Source organism: Castor canadensis, chromosome 4, assembly GCF_047511655.1.
Source record: "Castor canadensis chromosome 4, mCasCan1.hap1v2, whole genome shotgun sequence".
Taxonomy (NCBI): Eukaryota; Metazoa; Chordata; class Mammalia; order Rodentia; family Castoridae; genus Castor; species Castor canadensis.
This window is the reverse complement of record NC_133389.1, coordinates 18,279,446-18,300,911: the sequence shown is the minus strand read 5'-3', so window position 1 is coordinate 18,300,911 and position 21,466 is coordinate 18,279,446. Positions and strand designations below refer to the sequence as shown.

The 21,466-nt window shown below is 41.5% G+C and overlaps 1 protein-coding gene across 2 annotated transcripts in view; it reads right to left on the bottom strand.

The window, feature by feature from the left end:
* Window positions 1–225: 225 nt before the first annotated feature.
* Ccbe1 (collagen and calcium binding EGF domains 1) overlaps window positions 226–21,466 on the bottom strand; it is a 235,174-nt gene continuing 213,933 nt past the window's right edge. For both annotated transcript variants that reach the window (XM_074069699.1, XM_020170555.2), the window contains 5 exons: window positions 14,437–14,557; window positions 7,733–7,872; window positions 7,598–7,633; window positions 6,225–6,260; window positions 226–4,547 (listed from right to left, as the gene is read on the bottom strand). In XM_074069699.1, coding sequence (XP_073925800.1) covers window positions 4,314–4,547; window positions 6,225–6,260; window positions 7,598–7,633; window positions 7,733–7,872; window positions 14,437–14,557 — 567 coding nt within the window. In that variant the 3' untranslated portion in view covers window positions 226–4,313. The remainder of the gene's footprint in view (window positions 4,548–6,224; window positions 6,261–7,597; window positions 7,634–7,732; window positions 7,873–14,436; window positions 14,558–21,466) is intronic.

The following is a 21,466-nucleotide window of genomic DNA, read 5'->3' as shown; positions in this document are numbered from 1 at the left end:
CTGGGGAAAGGGTTCTTGACACCCAGCCTCAGTAGCTACTGGGCTTTCAGACCTTGGTTTAGACTCAAATGTTCAGACCACACCCAGCCCCCAGGGGGGCTGTGGACCCTGAGTGCAGATTCTAGCTCTTGACAATTGCAGCTTTTTATGTTCCTGGAGTCACCTGGTAAAAGGAAGATTCCTTCCACAGGACTGGGTGGCAGGACAAAACACGCTAGAACCACGTAAGAAAAATAACTTTGTTATTAAGCATATACAATCATACAGAAGTACTTTATAGTATCACACCCATAAATGTTGGAATATTAACTTGACTGCTATATGACCTGATATAAATAATGAACAGAGCTACTGAAGTATATGACTAGTCAGTGGGAAAGGATAACAAATTCATGGGATTCCTCAGGGAACTCACTTTGGGACTCTAACAGAGTGTGGTGCTCCCCAAGGGATGTGTAGGAAAACAGTCTCCTGTGACTTCTCTCAGCAGGGGTATTCAAAGCTCATGATTTTAACAATTACAGTCACTGGGGCTGTTTTTCAAAATGGAAAATTATTTTTTGATTTGTTGTGAAACATATATGCTGCACTGTGCCAGGAAACATTTCATCTAGATTCTCAAATTCATGATTAATCACTTTAGATGGTTCTATTCTACTAATTGTTTGGCCTCGATTCAAGCAAATAACTTTCCCTTTCAGGAAAGCTGCCCAGAAGATAAGTTTGCAGCACGAAGCTGCTGCAGCTGTCTCTGCAGAGCAGCTGGGATAGGAGTGGGGGAGTGACACCCAGAATAGAATGGGGAGTTGCTGTCTGAAAACCCAGGGTGCCTGGTCATGGAGGAGGGTGCCCTCTGCATGCCTGGGAGTGACCATCCTAATGCCATCAGTGGTTCTGAACCTTGGAAAGTGAACATGACCCACCAGGGTGCTCTTCCCTTCCTCCCAACGGCAATGAGTGTTTGTTATTTACATGTTAGGCCATGGGCACATCTGAGTCTACACAGTGGAAATGACTTTGATCAGTTCTGTGGCTGGTGCTGGGAGCCATACTGGAAGCAAGAAAAGGAAGCATCCTCTTTGTGCCCCCACTCCTTTTTGACACAGGAAGATGATGAATTCTCCCTCTAGAACTGGGAAGGGAAAGGGACTTCCCCAAACTAAAAGTGCCCGCCCTCCTTATACTGTTTTCAACAGCTTTTTATTCCCACTGCTTTGCAAAAAACAGAGGCCATTTATAACCACGTCCTAGTGACGGTGATGCAAAACATTGAACTCAACATTTCTACTAAAGACTTGAGGAGGTATACTGAGGTCTTTTTCCACCCTATAAAACATGAAGTGACTTCGTAAATCTGCAAATTTTAACCCACAAAAACTTTTCCATTTTGTTTTGAGCAAAAGCGCCATTTAGGTAATAAAGTTTTGATTTCTCTATCCATAACTAAAAGATACATTAGAAATAACGATGCCTTATGATAGCTTTGGAAAATATAATTTGGGCAAAGAGAGTACTTATTTAGTCTTGTGGTAGTACAAGTTTTGAAAAGCTGAGGGTTAATAATGATTTTCTAAATTACTCTAGTCCAGCAGATTGAGATTATAAAATGTTGGCTATTGTGTGTTTTTCTGGAGATAGTTATCTAGAGTAGTATCATGAATCCTAGATATTATGACATTCAGTTCATTAAAAAAATATTATCCTGGACTCTGGCCAAACATGAAGTTTGCTTGCATTCATCAGCATTTGACAATAAAGATTATATTTCTAAACACCATTCACTGTCAAACAAAACCAAAGGTAATAAAATTCCTCATTAAAAAAATAAAGATGGTCCAAATCATCTCTCATAGAGCCTGCACATAGTTTTCTTTTGAACATTCATCCATCCACACCCTTTAAATATTGCATTCCACAAATAGGCAGACATTAAATAGATTCCAGGTAGGACTCAACAGCTGTTCATCCATCCCTTCATGAACTCGTGGTTGGCTGGCGAGCCCCTCTGTGATGAAAGACAGGTTCTGCAGAGACTGAAGAAGGGTGGGGAGAAGAGATGACAGAAAGCAAACACTGCAAATGTGTTTGTCTTTACCTAGAAAATGCTGGTGGACAGTCACTGGAGATTCGTCATGAGTAAGAAATAGGGGACTTGAGACTGCATTTCTAACAGGATGGAAAGGAAGGAAGGAAGGCTGGGGCCACTTGAGCTTTGCAGACAGAGCTCCTCTGCTCATTCTTCAGCAAGAGTACTGAGAGGTGGCATACAAACTTAACAACTGGGTTTGTTCCAACAAGCTGTTGTGGTAGGGTAGGTAAATGATGTATGTTAAGAGGAAATGTGAAAAAGCCAAATAGAAAAGTCTAGGAAATATGAGGGAACATTGCAGATGGGAAATGGAAGATCCTGGTGTGGGCAGATGTGTGAGAATGATCCCTTGTGAGGCTTAACACAAGCTGAAGTTGGCCAGGTTAGGTAGATATGAAGCCATCCTTTACGTCCCAAGAGAAAGTGGACCTTCAGAAACCTGTAAGCTTCCCCCACTGAAACCAAAGATGCAAGCAGTCCTCCTGCTGGTCCTGGTGTCTGCGAGTCCAGGAAGACCTTGTTGGGAATACACTTCTCTTTGGGACCCAGAAGTGCTCTGCAAAAATGCGGTAACTCCAAACTCTCCGTGAGAGTTTGGGAAGCATGCCTTTCTAAATTGCTTTCCACCTTGCTGAGGAAAGAAATTTAGGAGAAGGCCTGAAAGAACTTGGATTTGGATGAAGTTTAGGAAAAAGGAGTAGTGGGAAGAAAATTTCTGCCAAGCAAGGATAATAATTTTTTTCCCTTTCCCTATCAAAGGGAACTCTCAACAGTGCATTATTCTCAGTATGCTGGCAAGCTTGGCTGGCTCCAGACAAGGACTTCTAATGCCCAGGGAGAACAAATTTACCTTCTCTGCTGATTTGGTTTCAGTGGAGTCCCTGACCAATCTTCTCTGTCCAGTTTGCCAACAGCTGGGGCCAGCAGTCTCCTTCCTGCCTAGAGCCCTGCTGTGCATTGGTTCAGCCTGGATCATGGTGTAACGGGCATCTTTGGGAACCTGGTCAGAACCAGGGAATTCGGCACCACTTCCTATGGGTCAGTCACCTTATTTAACAGTTAATCTGTGACTTAGGGAGCAGGACCAGTCTTAGACCAAATAGCTTTTAAATGTCCTGGTGAACCCATTGTTCTAATGTGCAATGTGGCACTTCAGCCCCTTACTGTCTTTGGAAAAGATTTGTTCCTATAGCCAGAGTCGCTGTCTTCTTTGAGTATGATTTTTACAGATTAGTGGCACAAATCCTTAATTGTCATATTTGAATTTTAAAATGTTGCAACCTATCTAACAATAAATATATGAATAGAATTTTTCTCTATCTCCCCTAATCTTCACTTCTTAATTCTCTCCTTTGGGAAATGGTGGAGAGCAGGATGAGTTAAAATCCATTAGACTGACAAGAAAGAAGAATTACCCACCAAAGTAAATCTACATGTTCTTCCTTCCCACACCCTTTTAATTGAAGAGCCCTAATTTTGATACCAGAGGAGGAATAACCTAGTCTATTTTGAGCACATTTTTTTTTTTTTTTTGTGGTACTCGGCCTTATGCTTGTTAGGCAAGTGCTCTACCACTTGAGTCACATCCCCAGCCCTTTTTGCTTCAGTTAGTTTTGGGATAGGATCTCATGTTTTGCCCAGCCTAGCCTGGACTGTGATCCTTCTATTTATGCTTCCAGTGTAGTGAGGATGACAGGTGCATGCCACCACACTCAGCTTTTACTGATTGAGATGGGGACTTGCTAACTTTTTGCCTGGGCTGACCTCAAACCAAGAGCCTCCTGATCTCTGCCTCCTGAATAGGTAGGATTACAGGAGTGAGTAAGCCACTATCCCTGGATGAACACATTTTTTTTTTCAGAACATTTTCTAAACGTTCACCTTGCTCTTTCCCTCTGTTGTGGTATTCTGCCCAATTTTAAGACATGGTGAGAGTAGTTAATTCAGAAATCCAGCAGTTTCTGAAAGAACAGGATGTTAAAGAAAAGTCCCAATATAGACCACCCAACAACATGAATGTCGTGTCAATCCATCACAGCTTCCTTGTCTCATGCAGGGATAGAGGGACACTTGGGAACTAATGTTGGAAGAAGATGAGGGAAAAGGCAGGAAAAGAGCGAAGACAACAAAAATGTATCCTTTAGGTCTCCAGTGACTTTTTCTTTAGATGCTTGAACTGCAGGTGAAGGCACTCTCTTCCACTGGCATGAACACGTGTGATGTGTTATGGATAAAAGTCTCTGGGAGTTCCCACGTCTCTTGCCTCAGTTCTTTTCTGGTAGTCATCTCCAGAGCCGAAGTCCATGGTCTCTGGGTAGCTGGAAAATTCCTGAGGTAAAGGGAACTCCTCTGCTGAAGAGTGAGTCCGGTGCCCAAACACCTTTTCCTGCAGCTCAGCAATGTCATTGCGGATGTCAGCCAGCATGAGGAGCAGGAAGTCAAAAGAACCTGGGGGTCCCTGTGCACGTGGGAAAAATCAAAGGTGTGATTCACAGCAGACACAGCCCCTCAGCAGCACTGACTACCCTGGTTCCACCATCTGTTAGTCCTGTTGACAACTACTTTCTGGATAAATCTCTGCCCCAAATAGAGTAAGCATAGCTCAACCATGGCGGCCTGGGACCCTCGAGATTGTCCTAAACCACCCCCATCTCATGTGAGCAGTACTGACATATCCACCTCTCCTCCCTCCTAACTCCATGCTGTATCAAATCTGATAGATGAAAGAATATGAGGTAATGCTCCCAAGAATGATGAAGTTGCTTGCGAATGTGGCAGAGTAGTGGCTAAAAAGCTGGAGTTCTGTTGATCCAAGCTCTGCCACTTGCGAGCTGTGTGGTCAAGGGCAAATTTCTTGGTTTGCGTTTCAGTGTTCCCACCTGTGAAATGGGGACAGTTATAGTCCCAACTTCAATCCAGATTGTCATAGGATTCACAGGTGGACGTTTAAATGACTTAATACACATAATATTATAGCATACTTATATATTATATATTATAGCATCTTATAGCATACTAAAAGCTCAAAATGTTATCTATTCCTTAAAACTGAAATTACTAAGATGTTTATAAGATGTCTGGCCATAACTGCAAACTAAATGAAGCTGAGAGGATGTTGTGAAGACACCGATTCCTCGTTGACTAGGAAAGGTTCAACAAAAGCTTCCTAAATTTTCTGTTTATTGGGAATCTTTTATCACTATTTAGTGTTTATTAAGCTTTAATTTCCATGTGCTGTGGTGGGGCAGTGTAAAATAATGCATAAGCATGCATATTCTGGGCCTGTTAAAAGCTTAGAGGTAAAAACATTATCAATCCCCCAAGGGTGATGTGGTAGCAGCTATGATCTGAGAAGCAGCAGCTTATACTGCAAAGCACGCAGGTGCAGTGACTGATGTTGCTTGACCCTCGTAGTAACTACCCACCGTGGGGGAGATCTGACTCCACTGTCAGCACTGCACAGGTGAGGAAATGAATGCCCAGAGATGCTATGTGACACGCCAGTGATCGCAAAGCTAACAGGGAGGAGCTGAGAGGGGAACCCAACCTCCTACCTCTGTGGCAACAGCTCTTGGTCTTTCTTCAGAAATGACACCAAATTCCTTTCGAAGAAGTGGGGTAGCTTGCATTTGCTATGCCTTTGGATATTACTAATGTTCATTTTTAACCTCCCAGACACTATAAGTATATGCAGCTATTTTCTTCTTGAGTCTCAAGGAGCACTGGATGTCTGGTCTTTGGGGAGGGGAACGGTTATTTGGCTGCTAGGGCTGTAGCAGTAGCTAAGTTCTCCAGTGTTCCAAGTTCGGACAACATATCAACTTCTATTCTTGTCTTTTCAGATATTCTATGATATGCTTGGAAACAGACTGGATTGAAGAACAGATATCTCACAGAAAGTTTAGCCAAGATAAAGGAAAAAGTAACAGCAGAAAATAAATTTAAAAAAAAATTCAAACCAGCTGCTATAAAGTCTTCCGTGACTCTTCCTAACCACAGAGCTCTGCTCAGGCTGAGTGACAGCTGGGAAGGGCAGCTTTCTGCTACTAAGACCCACTTGTGCACTGTTATGGGATGGAAGCTATACCCCTGAGACCATTCCCACTGGGGAAGCAGGACAGACAGTGCCACTTACTGGAGACCCTCTGGGCCCAGGTGCTCCTCTCTCCCCCTACAAACAGAAAGGCCAGGGTTAGCATTTGGAGCACATGGATGTTATCACCAGTCTCTGTGTAGACACTCATCTGTCAGCATCTTCCAGCATAAAGCAAGCATTTTCTTTTCTTTTCTTTTAATTTTTATTGTTTTATTATTCATACGTGCATACAATGCTTGGGTCATTTCTCCCCCCTGCCCCCACCCCCCTCCCTTACCACCCACTCCACCCCCTCCTTCTCCCCCTCACCCCCTCAATACCCAGCAGAAACTATTTTGCCCTTATCTCTAATTTTGTTGTAGAGAGAGTATAAGCAATAATAGGAAGGAACAAGGGTTTTTGCTGGTTGAGATAAGGATAGCTATATAGGGAGTTGACTCACATTAATTTCTTGTGTGTGTGTGTTACCTTCTAGGTTAATTCTTCTTGATCTAACCTTTTCTCTAGTTCCTGGTCCCCTTTTCCTACTGGCCTCAGTTGTAAAGCAAGCATTTTCAATAGGAAACGAATGTGGCATTGAAGCTGGTCCTTATGAGACCATTTATTTGACAGAATGGCTTGGGTCAAGTGTCTCTCTGGCAAGTTCCCCCAAAACTGTATGTTTTTAAACCAGATCTGACAAGAGAATACTTGTATTTCCAGGCAGTGTGTGAAATAAACAGAAACTTTAAAGTAATGCATGCCAACTACTTCATGAGACTAGAAGCAGTTGACTCAGAAACAAACCACGACTTGCATAGAATGGAACTTCTGTTCTTGACTTAAACACTTTAAAGAAATGAGAACACACAGAAAACCATCCTCCCAAACAACACAGGCTAATGAGAAAAACCCATGCAAATATCACAACAGAGTTTAATTTAAAAATTATAGGGGTCATTTTTCCCAGGGGTGATGTTGGTGACTGCTTTTGCTATCAGAGTTGGTTTCATACTTTAAGAATATTTTAAAATAGCTTACTACTTGAGCATTCCCAGTCTCCAGATGTGAAATCTGAAATGTTTCAAATAAGAATTTTTTTTTTCTTGAGACAGGGTCTTGCTAGGTAACACAGCCTGGACATGAACTTGAGATTCTCCTGCCTCAGCTTCCTGAGAACTGGGATTACAGGCATGCACCATGATTCCCAGATTAAAATCCAAAATTTGGGGGTTCTTACACCAGTGCTCTAAAATTTTAGGATTTTGGAACATTTTGAGTTTTGGATATTTTGTTTTTTTGTGTGTCTGTGTTTCGTTTTGCCACATGCAATATGAGCAGGTAAAGCATGATTGTCAAGCTTTACTGGATATCTGTGCTGTGAGTGGAAACTGGGGGGCTTTCAGCTTGTAAGGACCATTGCTAAGACTTACCTTAGAGCCATCTCTTCCTGGTGCCCCTGGTGGACCCTATAAGACACAAGGATCTGGTTTAGCAGAAGGAAAAAGGATGAGTCAAGAACACTCTCTCTCCAACAACAGTAAGAGGATCTCTGATAAGATACTGACCACAGGGCCCCTCCGGCCTTGCTTAATGTGGGACAGGTCAGGAGAAGGTCCCATGGGTCCCATTGAGCCCCGTGGGCCAGGCTGCCCAGGAGGACCTGGCATACCGGGGAAGCCTGGGCTCCCCTTGGGTCCCGGTGAACCTGTGATCAAAGAACACCTCATTAGCATATGGACCACTAGAAGCACAAGGGACTCTGGCTGATGAGAGCGTCCAGGAGCCCCTGCAGGCATTTCCCATGGCCTCTGCCCTATGCCTCTGACAGCTCCACAGATGTGCTCCATGGGAATTTTCAACTCACCATGACCAAAAGTGACTTCTCCATCTTCCTCTCCTTTCATGGACCACCAGTTACCCATCCACTCAAGCCAGAAACTTGAGAGTCTTCCAATAGTATTTCCTGTTTCCACAACCTCCTTGAAGTGGGTGACCAGCTCCCACCCATCTATACTCCCACCCATCTACATCTGCATGTAATGTTGCTCATTAATTCTCTAAGCCTTTCTATTCTGCTGTCATGGTGGGGTAGTGACTCCCACACCTGAAGAGTGGTTAGTGGTTTAGACTACAAGTTCTAGCATCAGAGAGGGGATAAGTCCCCAATGGGTCGCTTAAGCTCTTTGAACCTTAGTTCTTCATCTCTAAAGCTGGGCTGATAAAAATCTTCCCATTAGAACATGTGTATCAAATGAGATTTTAGGTATACACATACACCACTTAGCATAGTACCACATGCATAGTAAGTACTAAAACATCTGTTAGGTCTGTGCCTTTCTTACATTTGCCTTAACTCTTGCCTCATAGATAGTGTCCTACCTCCTGCCAAACTTGTTCACTCCTGATTCTTCTTGCGTTTACATGAATATTTCTTAACTGTGTAACTTTCCTACTTTTAACCCTTTGGTGCAAAACCTCAAGCTACTGAGGTGGGGAGCAAACGCTCCTAAATACTCCAGATAAATACCCACTGTTTCTGAGGGAGGGGTAGGAAATGCTGGCCTGCCAAAATTTGCTGGGAATGAGCATGGGGCAAGATGCTTCAGGCCAAGATGCACAGGCCCAGTTTAGGATGGCAGCTGTTCTCTTTCACAGCTCTAGCATGGAATATTAAGCAATACTGAGGGAAAGGCAAGCATGTGGATGGGTGAGTAGGAGCTGCTGAAAGCTAAGAGTGTAGTACAAACAGAGAAAACCCATTGGTATCCTAGGACCTCACTAAGCATAATGGAATGGAACTCTACCATTGGAAGAAGTTGAAAATTTGAAGACTGCAAGGCACTGAAGTAAGCAGTGACAACAAAACCCAATCCCAGAACAACTATTCATTAAGTTGACTCAACTCCATTAGAGGACTGACAAAAGAAAAGGGTACTCATTAGAGGACTGACAAAAGAAAAGGTACAAAAGAAAAGGGTATTATTAAAGAGTAATCACCATGCACCTTGGTCTCCACTGTTCCTCTACAAAGGATATACAGCAATAAAAATTTTTTTGAGGCATGTGGAAGAAGCAAAAGCAAAATAAGCCACGAGTTCAAATCCCAACACCACACAAAAAAAAAAGGGTGGGCTATATCAAACAGGCTGTCACTGATTTCTGAGGAGAAGAAAACTCTACAATAGTTTCCCCCTTTGCATTAAGTTCAAACTCATCATCCTACACTAGCTCATTCTTGTCTTCTTTCTAGGCACCTTTTTCTACCATCACCTCCCGCCTCATCAACTCTCAGTGCACCACCTAGGCTACACTGCTTTTCTGCTTTGCCTCCATCCCTATTTGACCATTTTAGACCATGTATCTTCAAAAATATCTTAACATCATTTCTCTTGAGAATTAACTGCTTAATTCAACAAATACCATTATACTATTTATAGCCCAACTCAGAACACGTGTATACAGAACACGTGTATGTGTTCTGTATATGTAACTATTACCTTCAAGTTCTCTCAGTATTTTAAAACTGGAGAACTTCCTACAAAAATTTAGGTTTCTGGCTTCAGTCTGAAAATAGGAAGAACTAAAACCTGGACCACAATTCTGCCATTGGCACAAATGCCTGGGGTTTGGTGGCTGCCTCTTCAGATGGCATCTGTGCACTGCTTAAATTCAGGTCTTCTTGCTCTCTACTGCTCACACACAGCCCTCTTCATTCATCTGTGTCAACTTTGTACATGTTGAAGGATTTTGTTTTTTGTTTTCAAATTCTAACTGGATGCCTAAATCAATACAGCATTGGGAATGCGTGAATTCAAGAACAAGGACTGCTTGACAATTTGTGCTGCTTGACAACTGCGTGAGTGACAGATTTTAGAACTACGATGTGATTGGTTGATGGGGAAGAGAGCTATCAACCTTGCCTGCCTTTACAGACATAGGGAGTCACAAACAGCCACACTGGTCTGGGCTTGTGATGAAGGTTGGGACATCCCCCACTTCTCTGGGGGATACAGCATGCCTGTCACAACGTATGGGCCCTGTGGAATGCCACACTGGCTCCTCAGGGATTATGGCCGTGTGAGCTGGTGTTTTACTCTGATGTAGACATCAGTGTGCTCATCGCTGTTCTTGAATATCACCAAGGGAGAATGAGGAAAAAGGGATTTGGCAATCTGAAAGCATTTCTTTAAAAAAATGTGGTGGTGCCAGGCACTAGTGGCTCAGGCCTATAATCCTAGCTGCTCAGGAGGCAGAGATCAGGAGGATCACAGTTGGAAGCCAGCCCAGGCAAATAGTTCACAAGACCCTATCTCAAAATAACTCATCACAAAAAAGGGCTGGCAGAGTGACTCAAGGTATAAGCCCTGAGTTCAAACCCCAGTACTGCGAAAAAAAAAAGAAATGTGGTAGAAAATATGTAACACAAAATTCACCATCTTAACTACTTTTAAATGTATAGTTCAGTAGTGTTACATACATTCACATTGTTGTACAACAGCTCTAGAACTTTTTTACCATATAAAACTGAAACTCTATGCCCACTGAACAGCTCCTCTCCTTTCCTGTCCATTCAGCCTCTGGCAAGCACTGTTTCCCTTTTTGTTTCTATGAATTTGACTAATTCAGATATCTCATACAAGTATAATCATACAGCATGTCATTTTTTAAAACCAGCTTCATTTCACTTAGCCTTATGTCCTCAAGGCTGAGCTATGCATCATGTGTCAGAATTTCCTCCTTTTTTTAAGACTGAACAATATTTCATGGTGTGTATATACCACATTTTGCTTTTTTACTCATCCATCAAAGGGTATGTGGGTTGTTTCTACCTCTTGGCTATTGTAAAGAGTGCTGGTAGGCACACTGATTTGTGAATGCCTCTTCAAGATCTTGTTTTCAGTTCTTTTGGGGATATAGTCAGAAGTATACTCCATATACTCAGATTGCTGGATCATGTGGCAATTCTAGTTTTTAAATTTTTTGAGGAGTCTCCATACTGTTTTCCATTCCCACTAATAATACACAAGGGCTCCAATTTCTCCACATGCTTTCCAATACTTACTTTCTTTCTTTTTTTGATAGTAGCATCCTAATGGAGGTGAGGTGATATCTCACTGTAGTTTTTGTTTGCAATCTTCTAACAATTAGTGGATATCTAGTACTTTTAGTATGTTTGTTAGCCACTTGTGCGCCTTCTTTGGAGTCATGTCTTTTCAAGGCCTTTGTCTATCTTTTAATAAGGTTATTTGATTTTTGTTGTTGTTGCTGAATTATGATAATTCTTTATATATTCTGGGTATTAACCCCTTATCAGATAAATGATTGCAAATATATTCTCCCATTCTGTAGGTTGCCTTTTTACTTCTTAAATGTTTCCTTTATACAAAGAAGTTTTTAAGTTTGAGGCAATCTCATTTTCTTGTCTATTTCTGTTTGTGTGTGTTTTATTGGGGATGTGTCCTAGAAGTCATTGCCAAATCCAATGCCACATGACGCTTTCTTCTATGTTTTGTTCTCAGAGTTTAGTAGTTTCGTATTTAGGTCTTTAACCCATTTTGAGTTGGTTTTTGTATATGGTGTAAAGTAAGGATTATTCTGCGTGTGGAAGAACACTGAATTTCAAATCATGTTAGACTGTGAGCTCTGTGACGGCCTGGGCTGTGTCTTATTCATCTGTATACTCTCAGAGAGTCTCAGGTACATAATAGGGCTGCTTAGTACAGATTTCTTGTTAAATGACCGGGTTGATTTCTGTGTTATACCTTTTTCTTAGAATTAGCTCTTTCAAACATGTACTATTTTTTTTGTTCATAACTAACCCTTATTTGTCAGTGACAGCATGGAATAACTTTCAGGCTCTAGGATAAAACACAAAACAAAGAAACAAGGGTCTCACATTTTTCATATTTTGGGAAGTCTTTTCTAGATCAAGGAATAATCCAGGCAAAGCTGAAGGCAGTTGATGCTCTATTCAAACATGTCTTGTGCTCCAAATCTTAATACTTGTTGCAGGTACATCCTGAAAGATGTACCTGTGAAGGGGGCCAAACCCCTTCTATGCTGTTCTCCCTCCAATAGCAGGACAGGCTAGAGATACCATGTTATCTGCATTTACATAACCAGTGAATTTCAGAGATCACTGTATGTCAAGTGCTTTCTGTGTAGGGCTTGATATGCAACAGAAGCACCTTGTATAGAACAGTGAGGACCAGAGAGCAGCAGCAGCACCCCCCACACCTGGCCAGTTTCCTATATTGTTGTTCCAGTCTGTGATTCATCAGTCTTTGGACTGAAGGTTTTTTTAAAAGTGAAAGAAACTCTATTAGCTTCCTAACTTTCCTAATACATCTCAGTGGATGGCATTACAACACTAGAAAGAAGGAGTGAGAATTCTTCATGAAAGGGTGCATTGCAAAAGCTCATCCATCCTCGATTTCTCTGCTCTATCAAGGACCCTGGACAGCTCAAACCAAGTAAGAAACTGGATGGTAGAATTGGAAGGAAAGCTAGCAGTTATTCATCAAGAAAACAGCTAGCATGATGGTGCTTGCCTGTAATCTCAGCAGTTGGGAGGGTGAGGAAGGAGGATCCACAAAGCCAAGGCCAGCTTCAGCTACATAGTGAGACCTTATCTCAAAAACCAAACAAGTCTTAAGAACAACACAACAGAAATAAACCAGGCAGCCAATGACTTTCCTACTCCTACAGTTGTCCTTGTTCTAGCAATGTGCAGACTGGCCTGAATATGAATTCCCTCTTGAGAAGCAAAGAAGAGCCTTTTCTTATAGAAGGGTGGGGGACACTGTGCTAGGATCCAGTTTGTAAGGACAGACCTCGATTTTAGAAACAACACGAGGGATGCCCGTGTGAGGCATTTGCTGAAGAAAACTCCGCCATGACCACAGAAACTTAGGCGGAGGGAATGAACCCAAGGATGAACCTAAATCCTAGGCCAGTTCTTTTCGTACAGACTGAGCCCCAGGCCACCTGTATCTGATGAAAGTAAGAAGATTAAGATATAAGTAGGTAAAAAACATATGAATCCTTTGGAAGAACTCTGAACTTTGGTCCTTGCTGACCCTTCCATCTGAAGTTTGCAATGCCCTTCCTGCTTGGCCAAATTCTACCAGTCTTCTATCTCCACATCAAACCCCATCACTGCAGGCTACAATAATCTGTCCCTGTCACAACAGGAAGCATCTGCGCACCTACTTGTAGGCACGCACACCCTCTTCTATTCTGTTTGCATTCGCTGTATGTGACTTGCCTTCCCCGTTGGAATGTCAGGATGCCATTCGCAACACCTAGTGTGCTAAGCTATGCTAACCTGGGATAAGACTGTCAACGGTTTAGAATATTAGCTAGCACTCATGTGAAAATAAACTATTGATCTATCTGCCTACGGAGGGGCTCATAATAAAACATAAAATGCCTCGTAATTATTTTTTAAGGTTCTCATTTATATTTCCTGATGAAATGATAGGACATTTGGGAACTTTAATGTAGTTAATAAAGGAAACTCTCCAAAACTACATTCTGAGGGGAAGAAGTCAGATGGAAAGAAGGCAAACTAAAAGATTGCACGGACATGCAATCCTAGGATAGGCAAAACCATAGTGAAGGAGAGCAGACTGATGGATACCTACAGCTGGGGATGAGGAGCACACTGACTGAAAATAGCACAAGGGGACTTTCTGGATGATACCAATGTCCTATATCTTGATATGGATGTGGGGGTTGGTTATATAGGGGTATACACTTGTCAAAATTCAAATAATAACTTAAAAAGGTCCATTTCATTATATAAAACAAACTTCAATAACGTCACTTTTAAAGGAATATGTAGATAGGTATGACAATAAGTATAAATGTAAGTATGTTAAATAATAAGGGAAGGTAGAAAGAGAATTGAGGAAAAGTAGAAAAAAGGCCAGTCATGAGTGGGTAAAACAGAGTAATTGATTATACCATTCTGGTTTTGTATGTTAAGTTTTCTCCAGAATGAAGTTAAGAAATAATTTTCATTGTGCGTCTAACTTAAAACAACCTGTAGGAATCTGATCAAACTCCAGGACGATCACCTTTTTCTCTCAAAGTGCTATGGGTTATGCAGGTTTTTAGGCTGGGAGACTCAATTCCGCAAGGCTCTGTGTGGGGCAGCTCCCCAGAAAACTGCTTCACTTCTCATGACAGAAGCTGGAGACAATCACCCAGCCCCACGGAATGTAGGGTGACTCTACCAGCTTTCTGGGTCCTTCTCCACACTCACCGGGTGGGCCCTGGCCTCCAGGAAGGCCGGGAGGGCCTGGAAGGTAGGCGTTTGAGGCCAACACTTTGTTCCCAGTGACATACTTGCCCAGTTCAGCAGCATTGTTGGGGAGCAGTGCAATCTGCAAAGAGAAGAGGAGACCTCAGTCAGAAAGCAAGTGTTCCAAGGCGAGGGAGATGTTCTGCGTTTTTGATGTCTGCAGATGCTGCCAAGCCTTTTCATACTTTCTTTCTTAACCACAGCTACTTAGATCTCAAAGGGATCCTCCTCCAAAGCCTAGGGGCTTCCAAGGCAAATGACTTGCCCGAGCCGCCTCAGCTAGTCAGTAGGTGAAACTGCATGACTCCAGGTTGCCTGGACATGGTTAGAACTCACTGTTACGATAACCTATGGAATCTACCCATTTCATACTTCCAACTTGTTAACTAACCATTTTATGTCTCAACCATTTATTGATTACCTACTATGTGACAAGACCTGAGCTTGATTCTATGGCTCCCAGGGTAGCCAAAATATGGTTCCTTCTCTTAAAGAATGCTCAGCCCTTGCAGCCAGAACCAAGAATGTGGATGGCAGTTCACATGGACATTCAGGGCCAACCTTTGGTACAAATAAGCAGTGGTGCTTTAAAAATGTGCCCATAAATTCTTTAAGGTTCCACTTTTCAAAGGTGAAAGCTAATATCCCATCCCTTGACTATGGATTGGATTTAGCAACCTGCTTCTAATGAATCTAGTGTGACAGATGGATAGTTTGTAGCTTCTGAGACTAGGACTATATTGGCCCTGAGGCTCTCACTTTGCTCACACTCTTGGATCACTTGTTCTAGACTACATTAATGAAAGTCCTTTGCATTCCTTGAGGTCAGGATGTGAATGGAATCATAGGTCAGAGGCCCAACTCTGGGGGTTCAAAATGTCACGTGTGGCTGTTCACTTCAACACGCCAGTTAACGATAGGAGTAGTAGTAAAGAGCAGTGAAAGGAGATTTATTTAATGTGGCAGCCACGTGCCAAAAGAGGGAGAGTAAGCACTTCCGTCCATCTTCAGGGTACCAACATGAACCTCAGGTTTAAATAGAAGAAGAATTGGGATGGGGAGAAAGTGTGCATAATTAGCAGTTAGGCAAAGTGTGGTGTGGTTGATCATAACCCCTTCTCATTCTACAGGATGGCCTGAATAAGTCCTTATTGCTTATCCTATGAGATGATTGCTCCTGATGGGGGAAGGTTATCTCATCATGGGGTGACTTGTCTGCTATTCCTGGATTCCATGGTGACTGCATGTTTATTTAGCACAATGACTGTAGACTTTCACATACCCTTTTTTGGGGATCTGATCCTTTTTGGGGGAAGCTGAAGGTATTCTTATTTTTGTGCCTTTAGTCTTGAGTGGGATGACATTAGTTAGGTTTTACCAGTTTTTAGACAGACACTTCTTGAGTGACTAACATGTACACATGCAGAATTAAGCAGGAGCCTGACCCAAAGTTTTAAGACAAAATGGAAGCAGGGATGCCAGCTTTTCTCCTTTTAGTTGCAACATGTGGGCCCAAGTGAGCAGTCAGTGCTTTCTAGCAAAAGCAGTTTCTAAGCACCAGTTATAAGGTAACCTGTGGAATCTATGAACCTTTGGTAAAAACTGAATAGCTGCAAACTCAGTTTCCTCCCTGGCAAAAAAGAACAATAAAACTTAAAACTTGTCTCTAGAGCCATGAGGATTAAGTGAGGAGTTGCCTGTCAGGTGCCCAGTGCAGGACATGGAACATTCTCAGTGCTTGAAGGATGGTAATTCTAGTCTCGTTCCACCAAGAACCTAATTCAGGTGTGCAAGAGCTGCTGAAAGACACATTTCTAGGACTTACTCCACACCCTGGAGTCCTGGAGAAACCAGGCATCCCTGCAAATTTCTTAAGTACACCGCATTTGTCTTCTATCCCCTTGGACAAGGCTCTGCCTGAGAACCCTCTGGACAGAGGACAGTATTATTTCTGAGATTTCAAGAGGCACAAAAAAACAGTGCATGGTAGAGGCGGGGGACTACCATTGCAAAAATGTTGCAGCCAGTGGGGTTCAACACCAACACAGAAAACTAAATTGTAAACTGTGGAAGGTCCTTCATCTGTGGTTTTGATCAACTCTGAACTTCCTCCACTTAGGAGGAAGTAACATACAGTTGAATGTTAGTTTGAACCACCGGGAGTTTCCTTTACTTCTCACCTTTCTGGGAAAGCCAGCATTTGCCACCTCTCACTTTCTTCCTCAGGGATTTCTTCTTCTTTCCAAGAGACTACAGACTACCTGCCCGGATTCAACACTCAATGATGCAACAAAAGAAACCCAAGGGATTTTAGGGCCTGCACAGATCTTTTCTGTGGAAAGAACTCCTTTTCAGAGAAATGGAGCAAAGAAGTGCAAAGATCTTGAATCCCCCAAGTCCAGGCTTGAGGGGATCTTGGAACACTACAGGATACACCTGCTGAACTTCAGCCAGATGTTAGGCCATGTTTGATACAAACAGACTTGGGAAAGGTTTGTTGTCCAAGGAGATCTTATCTGACTCCTGAAGGCCCACAGTTTCCCATGCTCATGTTTGTCTGTTGTTTTGTTTTTGTTTTTTTTCCAAGTGCTGGTTATGAAATCCAGGGAGGGCCTCACACAAACCAAGCAAGTGCTCTACCACAGAGCTACATCCCCAGCCATGTTCATGTCTGTTTCTCCTTCTCACCATGGAGATTTGGTTTGGCCCTGACTGCATGTAGCACTCCCTCCATGGAGCACAGTTATGATGAAGACCTTGGGCCAATGAAACGAGCTTTTTCCTCGCTCCCTTGTTATTACTGAACCTAATGGGGGCTAGCTGGGCAGTGACGGGACATGCAGAAAGGACACAGGATAGACAGACAGAAAGTTGGGGCCAGGTGTGTTGAGTGCTCGGATGGAGATGCACAAATGCCTAATTGCCTCTTATCTTTATTAATCTCTTAACTTTACTCTGCTTCTTTTCTCTATCTTTATTCTTTAAGGCCTTACTCCTTTACAATTCTAAAGTCTTCTTTAAAACCTTGCTCCACTATTTTTAAAACCTCTTTCCTAGACTCACACTGTCCCATGTTTTCCCTTAGCTTTTCTTTTTTTTTTTCATTTTTCTTTTATTATTCATATGTGCATACAAGGCTTGGTTCATTTCTCCCCCCTGCCCCCACCCCCCCCTTACCACCCACTCCGCCCCCTCCCTCTTCCCGCCCCTTAATACCCAGCAGAAACTATTTTGCCCTTATTTCTAATTTTGTTATAGAGAGAGTATAAGCAATAATAGGAAGGAACAAGGGGTTTTGCTGGTTGAGATAAGGATAGCTATACAGGGCATTGACTCACATTGATTTCCTGTGTGTGGGTATTACCTTCTAGGTTAATTCTTTTTGATCTAACCTTTTCTCTAGTACCTGTTCCCCTTTTCCTATTGGCCTCAGTTGCTTTAAGGTATCTGCTTTAGTTTCTCTGCGTTAAGGGCAACAAATGCTAGCTAGTTTTTTAGGTGTCTTACCTATCCTCACCCCTCCCTTGTGTGCTCTCGCTTTTATCATGTGCTCATAGTCCAATCCCCTTGTTGTGTTTGCCCTTGATCTAATGTCCACATATGAGGGAGAACATACGATTTTTGGTCTTTTGGGCCAGGCTAACCTCACTCAGAATGATGTTCTCCAATTCCATCCATTTACCAGCGAATGATAACATTTCGTTCTTCTTCATGGCTGCATAAAATTCCATTGTGTATAGATACCACATTTTCTTAATCCATTCGTCAGTGCTGGGGCATCTTGGCTGTTTCCATAACTTGGCTATTGTGAATAGTGCCGCAATAAACATGGATGTGCAGGTGCCTCTGGAGTAACAGTCTTTTGGGTATATCCCCAAGAGTGGTATTGCTGGATCAAATGGTAGATCGATGTCCAGCTTTTTAAGTAGCCTCCACATTTTTTTCCAGAGTGGTTGTACTAGTCTACATTCCCACCAACAGTGTAAGAGCGTTCCTTTTTCCCTGCATCCTCGCCAACACCTGTTGTTGGTGGTGTTGCTGATGATGGCTATTCTAACAGGGGTGAGGTGGAATCTTAGCGTGGTTTTAATTTGCATTTCCTTTATTGCTAGAGATGGTGAGCATTTTTTTCATGTGTTTTCTGGCCATTTGAATTTCTTCTTTTGAGAAAGTTCTGTTTAGTTCATGTGCCCATTTCTTTATTGGTTCATTAGTTTTGGGAGAATTTAGTTTTTTAAGTTCCCTAAATATTCTGGTTATCAGTCCTTTGTCTGATGTATAGTTGGCAAATATTTTCTCCCACTCTGTGGGTGTTCTCTTCAGTTTAGAGACCATTTCTTTTGATGAACAGAAGCTTTTTAGTTTTATGAGGTCCCATTTATCTATGCTATCTCTTAGTTGCTGTGCTGCTGGGGTTTCATTGAGAAAGTTCTTACCTATACCTACTAACTCCAGAGTATTTCCTACTCTTTCTTGTATCAACTTAAGAGTTTGGGGTCTGATATTAAGATCCTTGATCCATTTTGAGTTAATCTTGGTATAGGGTGATATACATAGATCTAGTTTCAGTTTTTTGCAGACTGCTAACCAGTTTTCCCAGCAGTTTTTGTTGAAGAGGCTGCTATTTCTCCATCGTATATTTTTAGCTCCTTTGTCAAAGATAAGTTGCTTATAGTTGTGTGGCTTCATATCTGGATCCTCTATTCTGTTCCACTGGTCTTCATGTCTGTTTTGTGCCAGTACCATGCTGTTTTTATTGTTATTGCTTTGTAATATAGTTTGAAGTCAGGTATTGTGATACCTCCTGCATTGTTCTTTTGACTGAGTATTGCCTTGGCTATTCGTGGCCTCTTGTGTTTCCATATAAATTTAACAGTAGATTTTTCAATCTCTTTAATGAATGTCATTGGAATTTTGATGGGAATTGCATTAAACATGTAGATTACTTTGGGGAGTATCGACATTTTTACTATGTTGATTCTACCAATCCATGAGCATGGGAGATCTCTCCACTTTCTATAGTCTTCCTCAATCTCTTTCTTCAGAAGTGTATAGTTTTCCTTGTAGAGGTCTTTCACATCTTTTGTTAGGTTTACACCTAGGTATTTGATTTTGTTTGAGGCTATTGTAAATGGAATTGTTTTCATACATTCTTTTTCAGTTTGCTCATTGTTAGTGTATAGAAATGCTAATGATTTTTCTATGTTGATTTTATATCCTGCTACCTTGCTGTAGCTATTGATGATGTCTAGAAGCTTCTGAGTAGAGTTTTTTGGGTCTTTAAGGTATAGGATCATGTCATCTGCAAATAGGGATATTTTGACAGTTTCTTTACCTATTTGTATTCTTTTTATTCCTTCTTCTTGCCTAATTGCTCTGGCTAGGAATTCCAGTACTATGTTGAATAGGAGTGGAGATAGTGGGCATCCTTGTCTGGTTCCTGAGTTTAGAGGGAATGGTTTTAATTTTTCTCTGTTAAGTATATTGCTGGCTGTAGGTTTGTCATATATAGCTTTTATAATGTTGAGGAACTTTCCTTCTATTCCTAGTTTTCTTAGAGCTTTTACCATGAAATGATGTTGGATCTTATCAAAGGCTTTTTCTGCATCTATTGAGATGATCAAGTGGTTTTTGTCTTTGCTTCTGTTAATGTGGTTTATTACGTTTATTGATTTTTGAATGTTGAACCACCCCTGCATCCCTGGGATGAAGCCGACCTGGTCGTGGTGAATAATCTTTTTGATGTGTTGCTGAATTCGGTTTGCCATTATTTTGTTGAGGATTTTTGCATCAATGTTCATTAAGGAGATTGGCCTATAGTTCTCCTTTTTGGAGGTGTCTTTGCCTGGTTTTGGGATAAGTGTAATACTGGCTTCATAAAATGTGTTTGGCAGTTTTCCTTCCCTTTCTATTTCGTGGAACAGTTTAAGGAGGGTTGGTATCAGTTCTTCTTTAAAGGTCTGATAGAATTCAGCAGAGAATCCATCAGGTCCTGGACTTTTCTTTTTGGGGAGACTCTTGATTGCTGCTTCAATTTCATTTTGTGTTATAGGTCTATTCAGGTGATTAATTTCCTCTTGGTTCAGTTTTGGATGGTCATATGTATCTAGAAATCTGTCCATTTCTTTAAGATTTTCAAATTTATTTGAATATAGGTTCTCAAAGTAGTCTCTGATGATTTCCTGGACTTCCATGGTGTTTGTTGTTATCTCCCCTTTTGCATTCCTAATTCTACTAATTTGGGTTTTTTCTCTCCTCATTTTAGTCAGGTTTGCCAGGGGTCTATCGATCTTGTTTATTTTTTCAAAGAACCAACTTTTTGTTTCATTAATTCTTTGTATGGTTTTTTTGGTTTCTATTTCGTTGATTTCAGCTCTTATTTTTATTATTTCTCTCCTTCTATTTGTTTTGGGATTTGCTTGTTCTTATTTTTCTAGGAGTTTGAGATGTATCATTAGGTCATTGATTTGGGATCTTTCAATCTTTTTAATATATGCACTCATGACTATAAACTTTCCTCTCAAGGCTGCCTTAGCTGTGTCCCATAGGTTCCGGTAGGTTGTGTTTTCATTTTCATTGACTTCCAGGAACTTTTTAATTTCCTCTTTTATTGCATCGATGATCCACTCTTCATTAAGTAATGTGTTATTTAGTTTCCAGCTCTTTGAATGCTTTTTGTCTTTACTTTTGTTGTTGAGTTCTACTTTTATTGCATTGTGGTCAGATAGTATGCACGGTATTATTTCTATTTTCTTATATTTGCTGAGGCTTGCTTTGTGCCCTAGGATATGATCTATTTTGGAGAAGGTTCCATGGGCTGCTGAGAAGAATGTATATTGTGTAGAGGTTGGATGAAATGTTCTGTAGACATCTACTAGGTCCACTTGATCTATTGCATATTTTAGATCTTGGATTTCTTTTTTTTTTTTTTTTTCATTTTTCTTTTATTATTCATATGTGCATACAAGGCTTGGTTTATTTCTCCCCCCTG